General features: G+C 42.7%; 1 protein-coding gene across 4 annotated transcripts in view; it reads right to left on the bottom strand.

Moving 5' to 3' along the window:
• The window catches only part of smurf1 (SMAD specific E3 ubiquitin protein ligase 1), a 34,020-nt gene extending 17,552 nt beyond the window's left edge, over window positions 1–16,468 (bottom strand). For all 4 annotated transcript variants that reach the window (XM_060897081.1, XM_060897079.1, XM_060897083.1 and 1 more), the window contains exon 1: window positions 16,203–16,468. In XM_060897081.1, the coding sequence (XP_060753064.1) occupies window positions 16,203–16,257 (55 nt within the window). In that variant the 5' untranslated portion in view covers window positions 16,258–16,468. The remainder of the gene's footprint in view (window positions 1–16,202) is intronic.
• Window positions 16,469–16,696: the final 228 nt, after the last annotated feature.

Genomic DNA, 16,696 nt, shown 5'->3' with positions numbered 1-16,696 from the left:
AGACAGACAGAGACAGACCGACAAGCACACAGACAGTCAGACAAACACACAGACAGACAAACACACAGACAGACAAAAACACAGACAGACAAAAACACAGACAGACAAAAACACAGACAGACAGACAGAGACAGACCGACAAGCACACAGACAGTCAGACAAACACACAGACAGACAAACACACAGACAGACAAAAACACAGACAGACAAAAACACAGACAGACAGAGACAGACCGACAAGCACACAGACAGTCAGACAAACACACAGACAGACAGACAGTCAGACAAGCACACAGACAGATGAGCACACAGACAGACAGACGAGCACATGGCCAGACAGCTACAACAGCACAGACATGCACATGCGAGTGCAGAGAGTCGACTGAAAGCCTGTGGTTCTGTCCACATTCTGAGTCTCTGTAGTTTCCAAAAGAAGAAAAAGTGTAGGTTATGGTGTTATCAGGCGTGAGAGATCAGACATGGGTCAGACTTAACTGCTGCATTACACTGGATTAGATATCAGAGGCTCTGTGTCAAAAGCTCCTGTACAGAATTTCTGCTCTTTCCGCTTGCTCGTATCCCTGTCGAGTGAACGCAGAGCCTGAGCTTTAAATGATCTGAAGATAGCTTTAGCTCTAAATTAGCTAAAGATCTGGACTGAGGTCACTGTGAGGGTCTCTATAAAAGATACACTTGGACATGCAGTTGCTAAGCGAAGATGGAAGAGGAACAGTAAAATCCAGTAGATTCACAACACGTCTCGAGGTGAATCTGCAGAAAATCTGCAGTCATTCTGAAAAACCTGTAAGCTCCTCGGCACATCGCGGAGTTTGTTTGACCCGCACACAAGTTTCTCACAGAGATGATTCAGCTCCAGGAGATCAGACTGAACCGAGGTTAACTCAGGTGAACTTTAACTCTACACGAGTGACAGAAAACAAAAGACAGAGTTTTCACTCCTCACTCTTTCAGAACCCAAACCGGAGCGTGTTATTATTAAACAGAGCGACTGCGTTTCTCCTCAGTGCGTCTCTCTCGGGCCGTACGCGTCCATGACGCGTCACGTCAGGGACGAATCTTCAAAACAATCTGCTCTCGTGCGTCAGGTGTCACTATTTTTATTTGTAACGGTGCGGATAGTGCTGCGAAAAGTGCAAAGGATGATAGCCACGGTACAAGGAGATCGCTTACTATCATTCATTTGGGCGTTGGTGTTATATATTAGTATAACAGGTAATAACTGGAGCTGGGCAAGATGATGATGATATCAACATCATGATAAACAATAGCACGATATACGTCAGAGATATCGCTGGGATTTGTTTTATTTTAAATATTTAAAAACTATTTTTATCTTTCTATTAATATTCTAAGCAGAATCTTTCGTTGAATCAATTTATTTTAAAATAATTGCAAATTAAATAAGCAAATCAATTTGAAAAAAGTGAAAGCAGATAAATACATTTATTTATAAATAAATACATAAATAAAAAAAAAAACATTTATTAATAAATAAGCACTTAATTTCTCAACTCCTGTGTATCGCCTTCAAACACTGCGATACGATATTTTCAGTCTCATCGTCCAACGCTAGTTAATCCTAATAATGCTGTGGATCAAGAGCGTTTAACACACACACTCACACGCTCGCGCACACACACACACACACGCTCGCGCACACACACACACACACACACACACGCTCGCGCACACACACACACACACACACACACTCGCGCGCACACACACACACACTCACACACACACACACACACTCACACACACACACTCACACACACACACTCACACACACACACTCACACACACACACACACACACACACTCACTCACACACACACACACACTCACACACACACACTCACACACACACTCACACACACTCACACACACACACTCACACACACACACACACACACTCACACACACACTCACACACACACTCACACACACACTCACACACACACTCACACACACTCACACACACACACACTCACACTCACACTCACACACACTCACACACACACACACACACACTCACACACACACTCACACACACTCACACACACACTCACACACACACTCACACACACACTCACACACACACTCACACACACACTCACACACACACTCAGAGATGGATACAACCTGCAGTGAAGACCGTGTGTGTACATAACTAAATAAAAAATATATACAAAGAGAGTGTGTGTCTGTGAGATGCAAGTCAGATACAAAATGTGCACTTGTGGTACATGTAATAAAAGTTGGGGCATTAATGGTGCTTCAATTCCATAAACTAGAATCTGCAGTACACAATCAGACCGACACGTAACCTGTCTGAGGTAAACTAGAGCCTACACACTGCTCGTTATTTATATTCAGATTATTAATGCTGTCTGGGAAAAGTCTAAAGTCTAAAATCTACTACATTCTTGAAGCTTCTTGAACTGCAGAAATCCTCACTAAAGATGAGCTAAAGATTACACAGACGCTACACGAATCCTTTCTCATCATGTAGAGGCAGATGATCAGCTCCTGCTGGGAAGCTGAGTGGTTTAAGAATGCGGCGCATTTCCACGTGCATGAACGGACATGTCATTACACAGAGGCTGAGGAACAGAGGGTCAGACAGCTCTGCTGTGCTACAGGAAGACAGACACACCTACATGTCTACACAGGGGAAAGGAGAGAGAGAAGGAAACACGGATGTGACCTGAAGACACGTTTAGTCACACGCTCATGGAGAAGGAGGAGGACATCCTGAGTGCCGTGTGCGCTCGTCACGTCCGATTGGATTTCACAACCTGCTTAAGCGGTTGATGACGGTATCATGAATTGCTGATAGATTGCCGCCGCGATGGCTGACAAGTTAGGCGTCTAAATGCTCGATAGAAAAAATTGCGAGCGCTGCGCAGTATCACAGAGCTTGGCAGAAAAAAGGGTTAAATGCTTTCAGATGGAAACGTTGTGTTGTAGCTCATAATACAGTACACACACACACACACACACACACACTCTCTCACACTCACACACTCTCTCTCTCACACACTCACACAGACACACACACACTCTCTCTCTCTCACACACTCACACAGACACACACACACTCTCTCTCTCTCTCTCACACACTCACACAGACACACACACACTCTCTCTCTCTCTCTCTCTCTCTCTCTCACACAGACACACACACACTCTCTCTCTCTCTCACACACTCACACACACTCTCTCACACACTCACACAGACACACACACACACTCTCTCTCTCTCACACACTCTCACACACACACACTCTCACACACACACCACTGAAGCATGGAAATCAAACCCCTAACCCCAGAGTTTGAGCCACAACATATCGTTTTATTAATGGTTACTAGAGTGTCTGTGATATACAACAAACGACGGTTTATTCACATTGCGAGCATCAGATGGCTTCCCTGTGGGTGTCTCATATAATCATGCCATTCATATCACGTATCATAAGTAGTCAAATATTTTGCAAGTGAAACATGACCATAAAAGCGATCTAATGCAGCCGTGACGCAGACTGGAGGCAGACGCACTCCTCCGTGTTTGCTCTTGGAACTATCTGCCTGCCCGGCATGCAACGATGTCCAGATAAGAGACAAACGATCGCTACTACATGTCCAAACATCCGTCCTAAAATAGCCTGGGCTGAGGATGCCTCGGGGATAAGCGTACCAGTTCTGGGGAAGAGGAGCAAGAAGGAAGAAGAGGAGGACTCGATGCAGAAAAGCCACAGCAGTGCAGAGGAATGCGCTTCCTAATGAGAGACCCTGGAGGAGGCAGTGACCCCCTGACCGCTAGAGAACAACACTCAGATTCAGACACTGAAGGCTCCACATGAGCAAGTCTTACTGTCTGGTGGGCTCAACAAGACGCAAAACATCACGTCCTGCCTTAACCTGAACACGTCTGTGCAGTTCGTGAAAACCACATCGACCCTGAAGGCTTTAGAGACACACACATCCATCCACTGACACACACCTGCTAGGGGGTTGTTTAGTGTGACTACAGAAATGCTGTGTGATCATGATGTGAGGTTATGATTTCAGGCTGGAGTTACTGAGTGAGTAATAACTTTCAGACCCAGACATCAGCTGACGATGGCTATAAAACGAAGGCATGATATTTGTGCGCGCGTGTGTGTGTGTGTGTGTGTGTGTCTCAGCCGTGTGCACTCGGCCGTCTCGGTGCGCTAGCTTCTACACTATCCTTCTATAACAGGCCTTGTTTAAATTTCCAGTATATTTTCCCAGAATATTTGCTTGTAGTGACACCCATTAAGCTCCATATAAAGTAACACAAGACTGAAATGACAAGCAAAAGGCAAAAACAGACTTCCTAAGAAATCGAAGTGGAGGTTATTTGTGACTCACGTATTTGGACCTTACACGAAAGGTGAATTCAGTAAGCAGTCTGAGGTGAAAACGAGACAAATATAGACCTGCTTTATACGTATATCCACACGACTGTAAAACCTAAGCACACGTTTTTTTGTGATCGGCTTTTGTTTTTTTGTTTTTTTTTTGTTTTGTCCAAATCTGTAGATAATCTGTGTTAAATTATAAAAAAAATTGCAAACTTCTCAGAATCTCGTGGAATTTGCCTCATATGTCTGCTATGACAAAATCCTGAAGGAACGGAATATTCACTCGCTATTTAATATTTCTGTCCTTACTGCTTGTAATGAAAAACAATTAGTTATTTAAGCTGAGCAGCATAGTCTTTATATAAAAGGGCAGCAACTCATCACAGTTCATATGACATGAAGCTGCTTTAATGAGGTCCTGTGTCACGCGCGCTCGTAAGCTCGAGCGGACGACGAACGGTTCGGTTTCAATTTGAGGAGACGTTTTAACGTAACCTTTTGGCTCACACGCTTTCTTGTTTAGAAAACAAAACTGAAATCGTTGGTTATCAGACACGGTGCTGAACCCGTATTGTGTTGCGTTTTATGGTCAGCATTTGCGTCACATCCCTGAACCGTGTGTGTCCTTGCAGCTTCGCTTACTGGTGTGTTTAAAGGCCGTACGGTCCGACAAACCCATCTGAAATAATCGCTGGGTTCCTGCTCAGCCTTGAACTGTTTTTTTTTTCTCCCGTAATTGTCATTACAGTTAACTGTTTGAGGCACAGATTAAATCCAGACTGAATCATAAAATCCTTCATCAGGTGAAAGAAACTAAAAATAAATAAATTAATTAATAAATAATCTGCCCGCGTTTCTTTTCAAACTCTATTTAACCTCCAAGTGCTAGTGAGATAGATACCACAATAGATGCTATTACCCACAATCCTTAAAGCAAATCCCATCAAGTGGGAAGAGTAACACAGTAACACAGCGTGTGTGTGTGTGTGCGAGTCTCTCACTTTCTTTGTCGTCGCTCTCAGATAGGATATGCTCGTTTAGAGATTAGAAGCTTGTACGCAGGACAGGATATCACTTCAGATCAGCGGCGTGGTACAGCACAGTATATCTGAAGCGCTGACTGTTTGTTCTGGTTCGGTGGCTTGTCTCAGGCTTTGGACAGGCAGAGATTATGCAGAGAACTATGTGGCTAACACTCTTTAATACACTCTGTGATAAACAGTAGCACCGTATGTGTTTGTTTAACGTCTCATTCCAGGTTTAGTCTTCTCTGTCTTTGTTCTAACGCGCTCCAGTCTTCTGTTCTGTGACGTCTTTCCACTAGATGTTGGAGCGAGTCTGTGTGGATTTGTGTTCATTCAGCTACAAGAGCATTAGTGAGATCAGACACTGATGGTGTAAGAGTGAGGAGGTCTGGGGTTCAGTCAGTGTTCAGTGGGGTTGAGTCAGAGTCAGGGCTCAGTGCAGGACACTCGAGTTCTTCTACTCCAACCTTCTCACACCATGTCTTCATGGAGCTCTGTGCTTTGTGTACAGGTTCATTGTCACGATAAGTCATTGCCACATTGTCTAAGTACTGTTCTGTTCCCCGATTTGTTTTCGACATTTTTTTACATTATTTCCGCTTTGAAAGAACTGACATAAATCAAAGTAGCTGACTGGTTTGGTGCCATTCTTCAAATTCGTTAAACCTCAGGTTGTTGAAAACGTGGGCTGGGTTACTGCTCTACTATTTTGTTCTACACGGTGTGTGTTGCTCAGTTTAGGTCCAAAATCCGTTTGGTTTATAGAGTGGTATAATTATACAGAAATACCATTTTTAATTCATCGCCTGTATGTTTCTAAAAGCTAAAATGATTCTTCGAGCCTGTACCGTTACGGTAAGCTGTAATATCAGCATCATCGGCGAGGGACGCCTTTAAATTCCACAGACATCAGTACAGATGTATTTCCTGAACATTCGGTTCACATTTGGTCGAAGTTCTATCAGAACTAACAGCTTCCCGATATCCTGGAGACGTCCCGGGGGTGGTTTATTTTGTCCATTGAGACAGTTGGGCAATTTTCGGCCACAAATTCACACATACGACAAGTGAGAGACTAAAGATTCTAAAGTTTCCCATAGAGCCACTGCTGTAGAAAATGTTGCACCAAAGTAGTTATGTAGAGACGGACTCTCAAATATTTCACTGTCAGACTGCATTAGACAAACGACTTGTCACCCACAGGAGTCAGAAAACTGCAAAGACTCGGAGACAGTGACCCCGGGGCAAATCGCAGTTCGGGTGTGTCGGAGGATTTGCTGCACGTAACTCAGCAAAATAGGAAGGATGATTTTGATGAGTCAGGGGCTCGAGAGATGATTCTGTCCTCGGTGTTCTTCACGGAATAAGCAGCGCGGACCGGATTGGACCGGCCCGGCTCAGCCGAGCCCCAACAACCCCACCACCTCTGGGGTGCGAAGAGTAGTGAGGGGTTCGAGATACCCATCGACTACAACCCAGCGTTTAAAGCTTTGTTGCGTTAAGATGATTGGAACAAATGTAACTATCGCCAGAAATTTGATTCAGAGTCTGGGACCTCAGCATGCTTCAGGAGAAACGTTTTTTTTCCGGTCTGAATACAGATAACGTTGATAATGTGAGTTGTGGCTTCTGTCACTGTAGCAAAAGTTTTCAATAAGTAAATAAATAAACAAACAAACAAACCCCTGTGTCAGAGCAGTGATTTTAAGCGAGCCGTAGTGTTTGAAATCTTGAACTTTCCGCTCACAGGATGCGTCCAAGTAAAGACTGAGGTCTATTGAGATCATACGATGACTTTAGAGTATAAAATAACAGCTACAAACTATAAAGTAGTCAACATCAACTATAGTCCCACACCAACACACAGCCTTTAGAGACACATCTACAGGATTAACAGCATGTATCATCTTCATAAGGAGTTCCTCACACAGCCCTCATTCACTGGCTGCTACCCCTTCTTCAAAGCAGCGACTGTGTGACAGTCAACAGCGTCAACGCTGCCTCGAATCTGCATAGTTCTCCCACCCCCAGCTCAACCCCAGCTGACCTGAACATCATACAGAGGGGAATGCCAGCAGGGTCACATGCTCCAGATTCCTCAGTGACTGTGAACATGAACACAACGTCTGGAAGCTGCCGTGGCGTCCACGTGTGGGGTGAGAAGAACGAGAACGAGAGCGAGAACGAGTGCCGGATAGACTCTAGCAAGGAACGAGCAAAGAAAGCGAGAGAGGTTAGACGTGATGGTGGAGGAGTGATGACTCCTTACAGAAAACACTTCAGTATGCGAAGACCGACCAAATTCTTGGACATTCACAGAATCTTCTATTAATTAAACATCAATTGTATCAATGTCCTGCTATCAGTTTTGATCCTCACCGAGCTGGTGAAGGGGTGTGTGTGTGTGTGTGTGTGTGTGTGGGAGGGGTGTTTGTTCTTCTACCAGCCCATATGTGCAAAACAAACGTTGTTCTGCATAATTCATGATCTCCGCCATAAAACAGGCCATGGCTTCCAGCGATCCGGTTTACAGGTCAGCCTAGGAAATTATTTACGACTATTTGTGGCTGGCGTGTTTACTGTCTGTACATACTGAGGCTGAGACAGACTGCTGAGTGGTGTGAGAGGAATAAATTTAACACCGCCGGAACGTCCCGCAGAAGCCGTTACACAAAACTACTACACGTGAGAGGAGGAGATGCGGAAAAAGAAGAAACAACAATACTGGCTATAATATAATGGACTGTTCTTGTCATGGGCCAAGACATGGCGTGATGTGGAGATGAGAAGTCACAGAGGAAACTGGAAAAAGTCTGCTCACAGAGCCGTAGCAGGCCGCGTGTCCCGGCTGCCACGTAAAGCAAAGGTCATTCGGTGGCGCTTTGTGGCTGGCAAACGTTTATAAACGTAACTCCAACCCCCTCGGTAAAGGTTGATGGCCTAGAGTGTATGATAATGATTAACATGCGCACACACACATCAAGCACGTGGACACTGATTCACCAGGCATCGCTTCTTCCCGCAGTGGTCATAAGGCACGTTATACGAGATGCTAAGATCGATAGCAAACACGTGCCTTGCTTTCAGTTACTCAGAGAACATCATGCTTTTGAGAAGGGGTTTTATTTCGGGGGTCTTACTTGTAATTCCCAAACTTTAAACTTCAGGAAATGGCAATGATGCAGAGTTCGACGGCGTGAAGTCAAATCAAAGATGAAGTAAACGAAGAAGCGCTTCTTAAACGTAAACATTAAAAGCTTCTACGAGCGTTTGCTTCAGATCAGTCAGCATACAGACACATTACGTGTATAATATAATAATAATAATAATAATAATAATAATAATAATAATATTAGTTATATTAAAAACATTGAAAATATACATCGGTTACTACAGAAAATATACAGTTAGCAGGCAAGCTAGTTGCTCAGAAAAGATGAAAACGGAGACGACTACGGGTTTGTTCACAGTTTGTAGCTTGGCATCGGCCCAGGCTCAGACTTCTGAGGCTAGTCGAACGAGTCTAAATAAGTCAGAACCTGACTTCAACTTTCGAACTAAAAACGAAACAAAACCACGGTTCGTTTGCTTTCTATTTCGTATGGTTTATGAATATGGGAAGGATTTTTTTGGTTTACCATCAAAACACGCCGTTACAACACACGTGAACTAAAGACACCGCAACAGTGATTTAGTTTCATCTGAAATATAACAATTATTATTTTTATTATTTGGAAAAAGAAACCAGGAAAATATACACAGCAAAAACATGAAACAAAATGCAATTTATTTAAAAATGCAAACTCAAACTCTTTCGTTTCTATGGATAATATAATTGATCAAAAATAATATTATCATGTTTCTTTTTTCTTAACACGATTCCAATCTTCGTCAGAGGACCGGATTCATTTTTTAGCCCTCGTGTTTGACATAATGGCCTTTTTTCTGAACAAAATACGAACTGTTATTTTTACGGGTCACACCTCAGTCGAAGGCCACAAAATATCTGAAACATTTACTGTTAATGTGACGCTATAATTTATTCTGCTGTTCATGAGAAAGCATTCAAATGCAGATTCGGGTTTTTTTTTTTGCCGCTTTGTTATCGTCTGTTACTGAAGCTCGTGAGCGGAACGAAGGTCTAAGACACGTGAGAATAGAATCCCAGACGGCTCGAGCGGCTGCTTTATTGACAGACCTTGCTTGGAGCTACAGTTAAAAAGAAATTTAAAAAAATAGTGTGTGTGTGTGGGAGAGAGAGAGAGAGAGAGAGAGAGAGAGAGAGAGAGAGAGAGAGAGAGAGAGAGAGAGAGAGAGAGAGAGAAAACGTGTGTAAATTAACAGGTTTGTGACATAACTTTATGGAATTTATGTTAAACTGGTGCAAACCTGCTCCCCAGAGGATCATTAAATATTACGCACATAACAAAATAGTTATTTTTAAAACTTTTTTTTTTTAAATGCAGTTTTAAGCCACTGTTTGTGTCAGCGTGGGTCTGCGTCACACACACCATCATCTGGTGTGGTTTTAAGGTAAACACAGCTGTTTAACAGCATTAAGCAAAAAGAAATAATGAAACAGAAAAAGAAAGAAAGAAAGAAAGAAAGAAAGAAAGAAAGAAAGAAAAACAAATACAAACAAAAAAGGGAAAGAAAGGAAGAGAGAAAGAAAAAGAAAGAAAGAAAGAAAGAAAGAAAGAAAGAAAGAAAGAAAGAAAGAAAGAAAGAAAGAAAGAAAGAAAGAAAGAAAGAAAGAAAGAAAGAAAGAAAGAAAGAAAAGAAAGAAAGAAAGAAAGAAAAACAAAAAAAACAAAAAAGGGAAAGAAAGGAAGAGAGAAAGAAAGAAAAAGAAAGAAAAAGAGAAAGAAAAACAAACAAACAAAAAAAGGGAAAGAAAAAGAGAGAAAAAGAAAGAAAGAAAGAAAGAAAGAAAGAAAGAAAGAAAGAGAAAGAAAAAGTTTTAGTGTTTAGGAAATGACTGTAGATCTGTGTAAGAGTTTGAGATGAATGAAAAAGAGAGAGAGATAAAGTGGCTTTATGTTGTCACATAACTGCATCCAGTACTTTCTTGTACATTAACACAACAATGAGCACTAAACCCGCCCCATTAATCCTTTATCCCTGAACACTGAATCTCAGAAGCAGAGGGAAAAAAAACTCTCTGGAAAACACCATCACTGAAACTGTTTAAAAACACACAGACAGAATAAATCTGATTTTTCTTTCCTTCTGATCACGACTTTGCTGACTGCTGACTTCCTTCACTTCAGGAATGAACAGAGACAGACGGAGGGAGCAGAAATGGAGAGGGATTTTTTCAGGATTTCCTTTTACTTCTAATGAAATTACTCACAGCTGCCTCAGGCTCACAAGGCCACATGTTTTTTCACAGAAACAAAAAAAAAAAAAGCCCTCGCCGTGACCGCAAATCCTATCCGACTGCGTTCAGGTGTTCTTCCTTAAGTGAGATTAGTGCTCTGGACTGTCTGACTGTCTGCTCTGCTGTAAGACACCCTCGTGTGTCTGCTGCACGACTGGCGGGAAGAAAAAACACAACAGATTCGCTGTTGTGAGAAAAACCTTAACCGGCTTAAAGAAGAGCAGGGAAACAGAACCATAAAATCCTCCTAATGGTCCGAGGAATTCGGGGAAGCTCTGCCAGGAATCCGAGTCTCCTTTTTCCTTTTGTGGAACATCGATCCGGAGCGACTACTGTACTAGAGGGTGACGTGTGTGTGTGTGTGTGTGTGTGTGTCTGTGTGTGTAAGAGAAATTTGGAGGGAAAATCTCCTGTTTTAATGGAGGACCGCGTCTTGGCTACGGCCCCAAACTCACCCCTGAACCCCGTCAGCCTGAAGCAGCTTCTCCTCTGCACAAATCTCTCCACTCTTTCATTTTCTACTGATCCCACTGGATTTACTGGTTAGCACCGAGCTAGCGCATGTCGCACGAATAACCATATCGTCACTAGGCCCAGGCGATATAGAAGGTGCACCGGTTTTTCGGAGCGGTGCGATTCGGCGGGACGTACGGCGGAGTGCTGCGATTCCCGTAAACGGGAATCCCGTATTTTCTAAGCCAGGAACACGGTTATTTCACTAAAACTAGAGATTTGGAAACAAAACTAATAGTTGTGTTCCATATAACATACTATACACTATGCACTTACACTGTGTACCCTAATGTCATGTGTATGAATGTTTAAAAAGGTCATATCGTTAATGAGTTTAAACCGTTTCCCGGCTGATTTGGCGCAAATGATGTCAAGCTGCTATCTTTAGCAGAATACGTCATTTTTAAAATGCGTAAATAATAAATGGTGATCTGGCCTAATATAAGACATCCTTTCCACATCGAGCGTCATCACCTGGTAGCCCCGCCCCTTTCGCTAACACAATCACCGCTCGGTCATTCAACCACCGCCCTCTTTCTCTTTGAAGCTTTCTGCTGTCGTCGGGATCGTTGTCGTGATCTGGTTCTCAAATAAAACCGCTCTCAATGTTAGTTCACACATCATCCTTGCTAATCTAGAACATTACGGTCGGTTTAGATCCAGATTTAATCGGTTTTGACTAAAAACTTTAAGGATTCAAACGCTGACTTTAAGAAGAAAATGTTAAATGTTAGTATTCAATAACAGTCTAGATTTCTACACAAGTATGTGATTTAAGAGACAATTAACAGTCACCAAACCGCTTCTTGTTTGCATATAGTTAAACGTCTTTCTCACGTTTATTCGCCACACTCGCATCACTGCTACATCTCCTGCTGAACTGAGTTGTATTCTCCAGCTCTCACTTTAGGCAGAGATGATGTTGTTGTGAAGCTGCCTTTAGGTGAATGTAGCTTGTTGATTTTCGTCACAAAGATGACGCAAAAAGTGTTCGGTCTCAAAAGCGAAAAATAAACGCGGTAGTAACCAAAAGCTGTGGTGGGGGTGGGGCTGGAGAGAGAAAGACAATAACGACACTATCTATTAAAAGGAATCTGCAGTAAAAACGACTCAATGAGCATGACGCTATTTTTCAAATAGTGTATTAGTACAAAAGGTCTCACATCAGCGTATCTGTCCGAGAGGAACGCTCGTGGCTCTGGTGCCGACCGCTCGTCTGTCTCATCAACACTTTTACACAATTTCAATCGATTCAGAATCAAGAAATATTTGAACTCTTATATCATTTTAAGCTCCGAGTCACTACCAGAGCTGTGTGCAGACCAGCCACAGGACTTCAGTCAAACAAAGTGCCATTGTACTGCTGTATCTCTGTCCCTGTTCCTCAACACGCTCACAATGCAACAAGTCTTCGTGTTCGAACAACAAAATAATTCTCCTTCGAAACAGCGGTCACCTGCTGCTCGCGTCACGTTTTTCTTAATGAGAAATGCAGGACGAGCAAACAAAACGAGTCCGGCTTTGGGAAAAAGAGACGGATTTCATACGATCTAGACTTATCCAGCAAACTTTTGATGGAGTTTAAAACATTATCACGGCTTTAACCTCGTTAACTAGACAATTCTTCATGATGATGACGTTAATCGTTAGAGCTTATTATGAATTTTGTACATTTATTTGGTATTGAATGTCTGTCATGTCTCACACCACAAAAGTGCTGCATGAAGCTCGTATGAAAGTAGACACTCTGGACTTCTAAGAATTTGTAGTGTTTCAGAAGTATTTCTGTTTTTCCCTAGATAACTTGGGGAACTAGAAAAGTTCCAGAAAAAATATATCAAACTCATTTTTTTACGGACTATACGTATGAGCAAATTGCACATTTTCACATGTCAACTCATTATCTATATCCTTATCTGTATAACTGTTCTGCAATTTCTGGAGTTTGCTCCTAAGAATTTCACTCACCAAGGCACATGTGCTGTGGTGATGTGACAATAAAAGTGACTTGACTTGATTTCTGCTTCCTGAGACGCCCCAAGTGCTTGTTCATAATTATCTAAAATTTATCGTCACCCACTAAGATTCTGTGTAGGATTTAATATACAGAGTGAAAAACAGACGTCTCGCACTGAACGCCAACAGAGGCCAGACTCATTTTAGATCCAAAAATTATTTTAAAAACATCAAAAAACTTAAGCCTTGTTTTTATCTCTGGTTCTGGGGTAATCTGTTATTCTACAGTAGTTCTACTCTAAATGTATTTCCGTCCAGATCGGCTGTTTTTATTCCAGACTCAGTGCCTGTGTGATCATTTTTGCCTCCGATACACATGTCCATGATTTTCTATACAGATGTTGCATTGTGTTGGAAGAAAAAACTTAACTGTTACTGCTTGCCTGTAGTGTGGATCAGTAGCCCTGCCCCAGATGTCAAGCACTTCCCATGTCTTGAACTGGAAAATGGATTCATCTCCTTTACCGTTATTGTTAATTGTGTTTTCACATTGTTTCTGGAAATCTCATTCAAATGAGTGAAATGAGATGAAATCCTCCAGATTTCATGTTGTGAACAGATCATGATCATGTGTGGGTGATGCGAATATCCTAAATGACTACAACATTCACTAATCACCACTGTTTGCACCTACAACTGTCTATTATTTGTGTGTTCATTTCTTACCATTGCTATATGTTTACACTGTGGGGCTCCTGTACTAGAAAAATTCCTCGTATGTGAAAACATACTTGGCAATAAAGACCTTTCTGATTCTAATCACCACTGTACCCCAACGACCAATCACTAATCACCACTGTTCCCCAACGACCAATCACTAATCACCACTGTACCCCAACGACCAATCACTAATCACCACTGTACCCCAACGACCAACCACTAATCACCACTGTACCCCAACGACCAATTACTAATCACCACCGCTCCCCAACGACCAATCACTAATCACCACCGCTCCCCAACGACCAAACACTAATCACCACTGCACCCCAACGACCAAACACTAATCACCACTGCACCCCAACGACCAAACACTAATCACCACTGCACCCCAACAACCAAACACTAATCACCAGTGTACCCCAACGACCAATCACCACTGTTCCCCAACGACCAATCACCACTGTTCCCAACGACCAATCACTAATCACCACTGTTCCCCAACGACCAATCACTAATCACCACTGTACCCCAACAACCAATCACTAATCACCACTGTTCCCAACGACCAATCACTAATCACCACTGCACCCCAACAACCAAACACTAATCACCACTGCACCCCAACAACCAATCACTAATCACCACTGTACCCCAAAGACCAATGTCTGTCCCACCTGTCCAATCATCTTATAATTTCTTTCTTGGAGATGTTTGCCGGTAATAAAAACAAGTAACCCCGTCCTTCATGATTAATCACTATCAGTCCATTCTTTATACCAGTAAAAGGAGGATTCTACTCATGTTCTATTCTGAATAAACTCCATTCAATTCTACTGTATAATATTCTAAGTGAAAATCGTCTTTCCTCGTGATGTGATATGCAAATTACCAAGACAAATAAATTAATAATATGTAAATTAGACAAGGACATGGCGTGGTGTCTCCCTGAGCGCTTTCTCTGGCTGTTCTCTGAAGAGTGTTGAGTTCAGTATGAGAGGTGGACGTTAACACACTCAGTCTGAAACAGAAACATGTCTATGACAGAAGTGAGAAGATTACAAAATGAAACTAATTTACTAATGTAAACAAATCATATGGGGTTAGCTTTTTTTCCCCTAACACCTAGCAGTGTTTTCTTTGTCCTGATAGGGCAAAAAACACAAACTACCCCAGCATTACTTACTGCTGTAGTTCTACTGCTCCATCATTAATCAGCTTCTCTTCTGAGAAGAGCTCCTCAAAAACTGACACACACACACACACCTCACCAGACTCTCACACACACACACACACAGAAGCTAACATGCACACACTGACTAACACAAAGAACACACACACAAAACTCACAAGACTAACACACACTAAAGACCTAACACACAAGCAATAAACCTAGACTAATACACACAAACTTACAGACACCAACAGACTTGCACATGCACTAAGACTAACACAGAGACTAACACAGAGACTAACACGCACACACTGACTAACACAGAGAACACACAAACACAACTCTCCAGACTAACACACACACACACTAACACAGAGACTAACACAGAGAACACACACATACTAACATGCACACACTGACTAACACAGAGAACACACACACACAACTCACCACTAACACACACACTAACACAGAGACTAGCACATAGACTAACACGCACACACTGACTAACACAGAGAACACACAAACACAACTCTCCAGACTAACACACACACACACTAACACAGAGACTAACACAGAGAACACACACATACTAACATGCACACACTGACTAACACAGAGAACACACACACACAACTCACCACTAACACACACACTAACACAGAGACTAGCACATAGACTAGCGCGCACACACGCGCGCGCGCGCACACACACAAGCACCAGAGACTATCATCACAGAATAAAACACACTCAAACACTAAAAAAAAACACAGAGTAACACACACACACACGCGCGCGCGCGCGCACACACATACACACAGAGGGAGAGAGAGAGACACAGACACAGCTAGCTAACCCTAGCTAACATGTTTAGCTCCCCGGATACCCGGATAAGAGGAGAACCCGAGCCGGTTACAACACACTAACACACCCTGTACCGTTTAAAACACACACACACACACACACACACACACACACACACACACACACACACACACACACACACACACACATCTTACCTGTCAGTCTGATTTTGATGCTCGATCCGTTCCTCCGAGTCCCAGGATTCGACATCACTCCTGTAAATAAATTAATCAGACTAACTTTGTCTCAGGCCCCCAAAGCCGCTCACAGCTCACAGACACGACGGTGTGCGTGTTCCCAGCCCTAACACAAGCCCCGAGTTTATGTCCTTCCCAGCGAAGCCCCCCGCTCGTCGCTCCCGGACTCGACAACATACGCTAACATTTTTCGAGCTCGACGACGCGCTGACATCACGCTCGTGCACGACGGTACGGAAAAGGAAAAGAAAAAAAAGAAAAAAAAATGTACGTGCGCGCACACGTCAACCGCGCCAGCATCCGGTCTGGAAACCGTGTATTTGGCTACAATCCAAAATGGCGCCCTAATGGGTGTGTAGTGAACTACAAAGTGTGCAGAATTGGTTTGTTTAATAAATACTCGATGGTGTAACTGACTTATATGACCATCTGGGTGCTAATCAAGCTAATCT

This window comes from Tachysurus vachellii, chromosome 21, assembly GCF_030014155.1.
Source record: "Tachysurus vachellii isolate PV-2020 chromosome 21, HZAU_Pvac_v1, whole genome shotgun sequence".
NCBI lineage: Eukaryota > Metazoa > Chordata > Actinopteri > Siluriformes > Bagridae > Tachysurus > Tachysurus vachellii.
This window is presented reverse-complemented; position numbering and strand designations above follow the sequence as displayed.